The sequence below is a fragment of the Electrophorus electricus genome, chromosome 15, assembly GCF_013358815.1.
Source record: "Electrophorus electricus isolate fEleEle1 chromosome 15, fEleEle1.pri, whole genome shotgun sequence".
Taxonomy (NCBI): Eukaryota; Metazoa; Chordata; class Actinopteri; order Gymnotiformes; family Gymnotidae; genus Electrophorus; species Electrophorus electricus.
In genome coordinates, this window is record NC_049549.1 from 10891717 (window position 1) to 10901716 (window position 10000).

At 51.2% G+C, this 10000-nt stretch overlaps 1 protein-coding gene across 4 annotated transcripts in view; it reads left to right on the top strand.

Annotated features, from left to right (window-relative positions):
* The window catches only part of fat3a (FAT atypical cadherin 3a), a 109996-nt gene that overhangs the window by 77333 nt on the left and 22663 nt on the right, over positions 1 to 10000 (top strand). For all 4 annotated transcript variants that reach the window (XM_035534104.1, XM_035534106.1, XM_035534105.1 and 1 more), the window contains 2 exons: positions 911 to 1121; positions 1268 to 5374. In XM_035534104.1, coding sequence (XP_035389997.1) covers positions 911 to 1121; positions 1268 to 5374 — 4318 coding nt within the window. The remainder of the gene's footprint in view (positions 1 to 910; positions 1122 to 1267; positions 5375 to 10000) is intronic.

The following is a 10000-nucleotide window of genomic DNA, read 5'->3' on the forward strand; positions in this document are numbered from 1 at the left end:
AAACAGAAACTGATGTGTGGCTTCCAGTTATTGCTGACTGGAGCTTTAATGTTGGTGCTATTAAGCCACACTAAGAGGGCCATTAGGTCAAGGCCCTGGCTCCTGTTTCTAGTTTTCTTTTTAAAGTACAGTAAGGAAACTATATTTTATATGGTTTGTTAGGAAATTCACCTTTACTGTAGCTTCATCTATCTATCTATCTATCTATCTATCTATCTATCTATCTATCTATCTATCTATCTATCTATCTATCTATCTATCTAACTCCATCTGTTTCTTCCTCTCCATCTGTTCCTCCTTTTTTCTCTCTTTCTAACTCTCATGCTCTTTTTTTCTCTGTCCCATCACCGTCTCATTCCTGCGCATTCCTTTGTTCTTTTCCTCTCTGCTCATCCTCTCGCTCTCTCTCCCTGGTTCAGTGCTGATCTGATGGGAGCTGGAGATTGGTAGACTGCGATGTGTGTTTTGGCAGGCGGCGTGTGTTGTAATGTCATTTCCACCTGTCCCCCAGTGCTACAATCTAATTATCAAACTGATCGCACTCACTCTCTGTTTCAGCGCTCCCTCGATGAGAAGGGTGCATGTCTCTGTGAGCGTGTGTGAGTGCCAGCTCTAATAAGTGCTTGGACGTATTCCGCAGCCTGCAAAACGGATGAAATGTGCTACTGTGATCCACAGAGACGTTATCTCTTCTGTCTGGCTGTTTGCGTGCGGATATGCACACGCTTGTTTGTCTTTTGCCGTCTCACCCAGACAGTTAAATTGCCTTTTTTTTTCATGACTCTCCGCTCTCCTTCCTTGCGATTACTTTCATTCTCTTTCTCTTTTGCTCTCTTTCTCCATCTTTCTGTGACCCCCCCCCCCCCCCCCGCCCCGCCCCGCCCCGCCCCGCCCCGCCCCGCCCCGCCAGGTGAAAGATCAGGAGTTCCCGTATAGGCGGAGTCTGGCGCGTGTACTAATTGGCGTAGAGGATGTGAATGACCACGCCCCTCAGTTCACCATGGCGATGTATGAAGGACAGGTGTACGAGTCAGCAGCTCTTGGCTCTGCGGTTCTCACCGTGACAGCTCTAGACAAAGACAGAGGCCAGAACGCTCACATCACCTATAGTATAGAGTCAGGTAAACACGCATACGCATACATGCACTCACACTCACACACAACTCACACACATCCAACCGCATGTATGCAAAGACGCACAGATAAATCCCTTCACTCAGATATCTGTTTCACATGTGCAGTTCATTTGCCTCTCGCTGTACCGTAGGAAACACTGGGAATGCATTCCGGATCGATCCGACTTTGGGAATTATTTCAGTGGCTCGGGAGCTGGAGTTATCCACCATCGGTCACTACGTGTTAATGGTTAAAGCTGGAGATAACGGCGCCCCTTCTTTATCGTCCACCGCCGCCATCCGCATCTCCGTCACCCTGTCCAACAACGCAGCTCCGAAATTTCCCCAAAATGAGTATCAGGCCGAAATCGCGGAAGGCGTGGCCTTGGGAACTTCCGTAACCGCGGTAAATGCCCTCAGCCTCTCCACGGTAAGTTACGACATTCGCCACGGCAACGGCAACCGGACTTTCCGCATCAACCAGTACAGCGGCGTGGTCACGACGCAAAAGCCCCTCGACTTTGAGGCGGTCTCCGCGTACGTGCTAGTCGTCACTGCCACCAACATGGCCGGCCAGTATTCCAACGCCACAGTGAGCGTAGCTGTGCTGGACCAGAATGACAACGCGCCGGTGTTCCAGCAGCTGCGTTACCGCGGCAGCATCAGCGAGGGGGCGAGGCTGAACAGCGTGGTGCCGAGCGAAACGGGCGAGCCTCTGGTCATCCGAGCAACGGACGCTGACCGGAACCACAATGCGCTGCTGGTGTACCAGATCCAGGAAGAGACCGCCCGGCGTTTCTTCACTGTAGATACTGGAACCGGCTCCATCAGAACCATCGCTCAACTGGACCATGAAACCACGCCTATGTTCCACTTCCACGTGGGCGTAAGGGACAGCGGCAGACCCCAGCTGTCAGCCGAGCACCCTGCGGAGGTCACCATCCAGGTGCAGGACATCAACGACTGCCCACCACAGTTTTCCCAGGAGTCCTATGAGGCGGTTCTCCTGCTGCCCACCTACGAGGGGGTGGAGGCCCTGCAGGTGTCCGCCTACGATCCGGACGGGGAGGGCCAATCCGTGCTGAGCTACTCGCTGACCGACACCGGTGTGGAGCATTTCACTATCGAGGCGGGCACTGGGCTGATCACCGTTCGAAACAGCACCTTCAGTAGGGAGCGCTTCCGCTTTAACGTCCGCGTGTCCGACGGCCGCTTCTCCAGCACGGCGCTGGTGACCCTGCTTGTGCGCGAGGCACTGGACAGCGGCCTGGCCTTCACCCACAGCATCTACAGTGCAAACCTTCAGGAGAACAACTCCAACGTGACGACAGTCGCTGTGGTTACAGCCCTCGGCAACCGCCCGAACGAGCCACTCCGCTACACCCTGTTGAACGCCGGTGGAAAGTTCCGGATCCGCCCCACGTCCGGCGCCATAGAGACGGTGGGAATCCCACTGGACCGCGAGGAGAGGGAGGAGCACGGGCTCCTGGTGCAGGCGGGTCGGGAGGACGACAGGTTGCGGGTGGCCCGGGCGCTGGTCCGCGTCCGGATCACTGACATCAACGACAACGCGCCCGTGTTCGTGGGCCTTCCCTACTACGCAGCCGTGCAGGTGGAGGCAGAGCCGGGGGCATCCGTCTTCCGCGTAACAGCCGTGGACCGGGACAAAGGGCCAAATGGAGATGTCAGCTACTTCCTGCAGGATGAGCGGGGACACTTCGAGATGGACCGCATAAATGGGGAGCTGCGGCTTCGGCGGGCCTTCGAGGCCGACCTGTCCAGCGTGGAGTACCAGGTCCTGGTGTTTGCGCGTGACGCCGGCACGCCGCCCACATCCTCATCTGTCACCCTGCCCATCACTGTGGTCAACCGCGCCATGCCTGTGTTCGATCGGCCGTTCTACTCGGTCAAGGTTAGCGAGGACGTGCCGGTGCTCATGCCAGTCCTGGGTGTCAATGCCAGCAGCCCTGAAGGGCAGAGCGTCCTCTACACCATCACGCACGGCGACCCCGACGGCCTCTTCTCCATCGGCTTCGACACAGGCGTCATCAGCGTCGCAGCACCGCTGGACCACGAGAGCAGCCCCGCCCACAGGCTGATCGTGCGCGCGACGGACTGCCTCACGGGGGCACGTGCGGAGGTGGACGTGGAGGTGGCCGTACTGGACGTGAACGACAACGCGCCCGCATTCGCTAAGCCCGCGTACGAGGCCGCGATATCCGAGGCAGCCATGATCGGCACGGCCGTCCTGCAGGTGCAGGCGTCAGACAGCGACTCAGAGAAGAACGCGGCTGTGCGCTACCAGATCGTGGCCGATCGTAGCAACAGCACCGAGCACTTCCACATCGACAGCAGCAGCGGCCTGATCCTCACCGCCCGCACACTCGACCACGAGACCGTACCGCGCTATGTCTTTGTCGTCAAGGCTACTGACGATGGCTTCCCGCCACTGAGCAGCGAGGTGCGTGTGACCATCCAGGTGACGGACACCAATGACAACGCGCCCGTCTTCAACCAGCTGCTGTACGAGGCCACGGTGCACGAGCTGGCACCACGGGGCCACTTCGTCACCTGCGTGCAGGCGTCCGATGCCGACGGGCGCGATGCGGAGCGGCTGCGCTACGGCCTGGTGTCAGGGAATGAACGCGCGCTGTTCGAGCTGGACGCTGCCTCGGGTGTGCTGACCCTGAGCAGGCAGCGGCACATGCAGCGCATGCCGCCCGCCGTCAGCCTGAATATCAGCGTGTCGGACGGCGTGTTCACCAGCACGGCGCAGGTGCACGTGCGGGTGGAGTGGGCCAACCTGCACGCGCCACAGTTTTCCCAGGGCACGTACGAGGCGGAGGTGCGGGAGAACACCCCGGCAGGGTCGAAGGTCGTCACAGTCAGGGCGCAGGACGCCGACCCCGGGTCACTTGGCGAGGTGCGCTACGTGCTGCTGTCAGACATGGCCCGGGACTCTTTCGCTGTGGACGGCAGCGGTCAGATAACAACTCTGGAGAGGCTGGACCGCGAGGAGCGCAGCGAGGTCGTTCTGTCCGTGGCGGCGATGGACGCCGGGGGCAGGACCGGCCACTGCAGTGTCCGGGTTGCCCTGCTGGATGAGAACGATAACGCGCCGCTGTTCGAGGCGGCCGAGTACCGCGCCAGCGTCCGAGCGGAAGTGGAGCCCGGCTCGCTGGTGACGCAGGTGCAGGCCCAGGACGCCGACCAGGGCGCCAACGGGCAGGTGAGCTACAGCCTGTACAGCAAGGCCGGCCTGCAGGTCACAGAACTGCTGGACATCGACCCTGACAGCGGTTGGGTGGTCACCAAGGGTGACTTCCGCCCCCTCCAAGGATCCGTGCTGTCCTTCTTCGTCAAAGCCTCCGACGGAGGTGCGCCAGTCCGCCACGCTCTCGTTTCGGTGTATGTCCACGTCCTCTCGGCCGATGCACGCCTGCCCACCTTCGGCCGGCCACACTTCTCCTTCGGCATCTTGGAGGACGCGCCCATCGGTTCCGTGCTGGGGGCAGTGCATCTGCAGACCCCGTCCGGCCAGGCCCCGCCTCCCGCAACTTTCTCTGCCGTGATTGGTCACACTGCGGAGACCAACAGCGACGGGGTCTTCGTGGTGGACAGAGACAGCGGAACGATTAAGCTAGACAAGCCGCTGGACCGGGAGCGCACGTCCACCTTCCACTTTAAGGTGATGGCCACACTGCAGCAGGGCCTCGTGGATGCAGTTGCTCTGGTGGACGTGGAGGTGAAAGTTCTAGACATCAACGACAACAAACCGGCGTTTGAGACAGACACCTACGAGGCCTCGGTCAGCGAGGGCCTTCCTGCTGGCACAAGGGTCCTCCAGGTGCATGCTGTGGACCCCGATTGGGCAGCCAACGGTCAGGTGACTTACAGCCTTGCTCCGCCAGGGCTCCTTGGAGCAGGAAGTGAGGACAAGGAGGAGGGAGGGATCTTTTTTATGATTGACAGCAGTTCTGGGTGGATTTCGACGCTGAAGGGACTCGACCATGAGAATAGCCCTGCCCACAGTCTCACTGTCTGGGCGTATGACCTCGGTGACCCTGCCAGCCTGTCGTCCTCGACGACTGTCACCATAGCAGTGGGCGACTCCAATGACAACACACCAGAATTTCTACAGACTCGTTACTATGGCAGCGTGCGCGAGAGCGATGTACCTGGAGAAGTCGTGGCCGTTCTGAACACACGTGATGAAGACAGCTCACCTAGCAACCGGCAGGTCACCTACCACATCACAGGTCAGTTAAAGAGCTGGGTGTGTGTGTGTGTGTGTGTGTGTGTGTGTGTGTGTGTGTGTGTGTGTGTGAGTGTCTGAAAGAGAGAGAAATAGAACAGAGAGAAGCCTAGTGCAGGCCAGCATTTATTATGGGATGTCGTGTTACACCTAGTAAAATGCCCCTGCTGCTTCTGGCTGTAAAATCTCATTTATTTCAGTGAACTTTAGAACATCAGAGTTAAAATCGGTGGGTGGAAGTGCTTCCACTCAGATCCCTCAAATGACTACCTGCAGTCAGCTTTGCCAGGACCAATTGGATTCCTCTGCTCATAGAATGCTTGGATAATGGTATCATTACAGTATATATTACAGATATTGTATCAGCAGTTGAAAAACAGACACTGTAGTGATGCTTCTTTATCATTTGCTATACTCAACAATGTGCTTTAGTGGAAACTAGTGCAGGCTCTAAGACTATGAGCTCGACACACTGCAGAAACCAGACGTTCTGTACATATGCACTCAGACCTCTTCTGTGAATGACTGCACACCACAAACACACACAAAGTCTTCACTTATTCCACTTGACACCCTCCAAACACACACCTACACTCACACTCAGGTGCATAGATGTATATCAGCAGTTTAGAAAATAATAACATTGCAGGTTCTGTGTTGTAATCAGGACTTAAAACAGTGCTGTCACTAGCACATGCATCATTTTAAAATATTTTATAGCCCAATCTTAGGCACACATACAGGCTCACACACAATTAACACATAAACTAAACTACAGTTTATAATGCAGAATATCTACAAGTCTCTTAATGTTTGTGTCTCTATTACTATTATATACTATTATAATCCACACAGGTCCAGGCACATTGACATGACATTGACACATTGTCATGTGACTTCTAATAGATTTCTCACACCCTGGAAGACCTGGATACAATACAAAACACCCAAAAGTGATGGAGGATTGTGATTTTTTTTTTTATACTCAACCAGTTAATCAGCATAAACCTTAAGCCTCACACACATGCACTCAACCTTTAAATGACCTCACACACATGCATTCAACCTTAACATGACCTCACACATATGCATTCAACCTTAACATGACGGCAGGGGCAGTTGTAGCACAGTGGTTAAGGTACTTGACTTGGACGGTTGCTGGTTCAAGCCCCACCTCTGTGAAGTTGCCACTGTTGGGCCCCTGAGCAAGACCCTTAACCCTCACTTTGGGTAAAAGTGACAGGTAAATGTAAAATGTCCTCAAACACATGCCCTTAAACTTAAAATGACCTCATGCATTCAACCTTAACATGACTTCACACACATGCACTCAACCTTAGGATGTCCTCACACACATGCATTCAACCTTAACATGACTTCGCACACTTGCTCTCAACCTTAAAATGTCCTCACACACACACACATTCAACCATAAAATTACCTCACACACATGGACTCAACCTTAAAATTACCTCACACACATGCTCTCAACCTTAAAATATCCTCACACACGCCGTCAACGTTAAAATGTCCTCACACATGCATTCAACCTTAAAATGTCCTCACACACATGCATTCAAGCTTAACATGACGTCACACACATGCACTCAACCTTACAATGTCCCTACACACATGCACTCAACCTTAACATGACCTCACACACATGCATTCTACCTTAAAATGACCTCACACATATGCACTCAACCTTATCATGATGTCACACTCATGCTCTCAACCTTAAAATGTCCTCACACACATGCCGTCCAGCTTAAAATGTCCTCACACACATGCACTCAACCTTAAAATGAATTCACACTCATGCATTCAACCTTAATATGACCTCACACACTCAACCTTAAAATTTCATCACGCACATGCACTCAACCATAACATGACCTCACACACATGCACTCAACCTTAAAATGACCTCACACACATGCACTCAACGTTAATATGTCCTCACACACATGCCACAAACCTTAAAATGTCCTCACACACATGCATTCATCCTTACAATGACCTCACACACATGCATTCAACTTTAAAATGTCTTCACACACATGCATTCATCCTTAACATGACTTCACACACATGCACTCAACCTTAACATGACCTCACACACATGCTCTCAACCTTAAAATATCCTCACACTCATGCATTCAACCTTAACATGACCTCACACACATGCACTCAACTTTAACATGACCTCATTCAACCTTAACATGACCTCACACACGGGTTCAAACTTAAAATGTCCTCACACACATGCATTCAACCTTAACATGACCTCACACACATGCACTCAACCTTACAATGTCTTCACACATGCACTCAACCTTAAAATGTCCTCACACACATGCACTCAACCTTAACATGACCTCACACACATGCACTCAACCTTACAATGTCTTCACACATGCACTCAACCTTAAAATGTCCTCACACACATGCACTCAACCTTAAAATGTCCTCGCACACATTCATTCAACCTTAACATGACCTCACACACGGGTTCAAACTTAAAATGTCCTCACACACATGCATTCAACCTTAACATGACCTCACACACATGCACTCAACCTTACAATGTCTTCACACATGCACTCAACCTTAAAATGTCCTCACACACATGCACTCAACCTTAACATGACCTCACACACATGCACTCAACCTTACAATGTCTTCACACATGCACTCAACCTTAAAATGTCCTCACACACATGCACTCAACCTTAAAATGTCCTCACACACATGCACTCAACCTTAAAATGTCCTCACACACATGCATTCAACCTTAACATGACCTCACACACATGCACTCAACCTTACAATGTCTTCACACATGCACTCAGCCTTAAAATGTCCTCACACACATGCACTCAACCTTAAAATGTCCTCACACACATGCACTCAACCTTAAAATGTCCTCACACACATGCACTCAACCTTAAAATGTCCTCACACACATGCACTCAACCTTAAAATGTCATCACGCACATGCACTCAACCTTAACATGACCTCACACACATGCACTCAACCTTAACATGACCTCACACACATGCACTCAACCTTAACATGACCTCACACACATGCTCTCAACCTTAAAATGTCCTCACACACGCCGGCAACCTTAAAATGTCCTCACACACATTCATTCAACCTTAACATGACCTCACACACAGGCTCAAACTTAAAATGCCCTCACACACATGCATTCAACCTTAACATAACCTCACACACATGCACTCAACCTTACAATGTCTTCACACATGCACTCAACCTTAAAATGTCCTCACACACATGCATTCATGCAGCCACACTTAAGACACCAAGAAGGTCTCTCTGTCTCTTAGACAGATAGCACTATAGCAATTGCAGTCTGGGTAAAATACTCTCAGGGTGATTCTCACACTATTGTACTATGTTAAGAATCCATCAGCGTTATCATAACACACGAGCTCATGCACACGCGCACACACACACACACACACACACGTACACACACACACACGCACGCACACACACACACGCACACCACTTTATGCTACACATTGTAGAGTTCTACATATATTAAGATTCAGTGATAAATTAGTGGGAGGTTATGAGTGTTGTTCGAAGGAAAATAGCAAATGTGGGAGAGTGTTTGAGAAGGGGGGTCATGAGTCTGTGTGTACAGAAGCATGACGTGTTATTCCTTATCTTGGTTTTTTCACACAGGCAGTGTGAGGGAAACCTGCCACACACTTGATTCTGAATGTATTATCAGTTGGTTAGATAACCCCAACCACACATACACACACACACACACACACACACACACACACACAGACACACACACACACACAGAGAGAGAGAGAGAGAGAGAGAGAGAGAGAGAGAGAGAGAGAGAGAGAGAGAGAGAGAGATAGATAGAGGGGGGGGGGGGGGGGGGGGGGGGGGGGATAGAGAGAGAGAGAGAAGCTCATCCAGCTCTAGAATTATGTGGAATTTTACAAATTTCTGTCAACACAATTTTTGTTGCTGGTATTATCTTCTACCTTAACAAGTATTTTCAACAACATCAATTAAAGCAGCAGTAGGATATTATCTTCATCTTTGCGGGAGAAAAGACCTGACAACAAATTTATATTTTAATTAATATCTTACATATCTGACATTGCAACCATCAGTTTTAGATCTTGGAGATCTTCTGCCCTGCAGAGGTGATCTCCAACCCTGCTCCCGGAGATCACTAAAACACAGTCCTTATTCCTCATACACTTGGACACAAGAGTGAGTGCTGAAAACAAAGTTGAGATATTAAAACTGACTTGTCTGCTTAGAATTTCATCTAGATATCGTAATCATTGGTGATGAGCTTTAAAGGTCTACAAATGCCAGCGAGATGGACACAAAACTAGACTGTGTAATTGCCTGGTATAGAGGCCATTTGTTTTCTGATTGGTTGAGTGACAGAGCTGCGTTTCTGAGTGCTGAGTGTGGCTGGTGGAGAGTTGAGGGTGTGTGTGTGTGTCTGCATGGGTATCTGTTCTGTGATAATTAGGTGAATTTGCTTTTGTTGACTGGATGAAGAGAACCGCATAGAAACACGATCAAGTAGCAAATGATGGCACCTTATCTGAGAGAGAG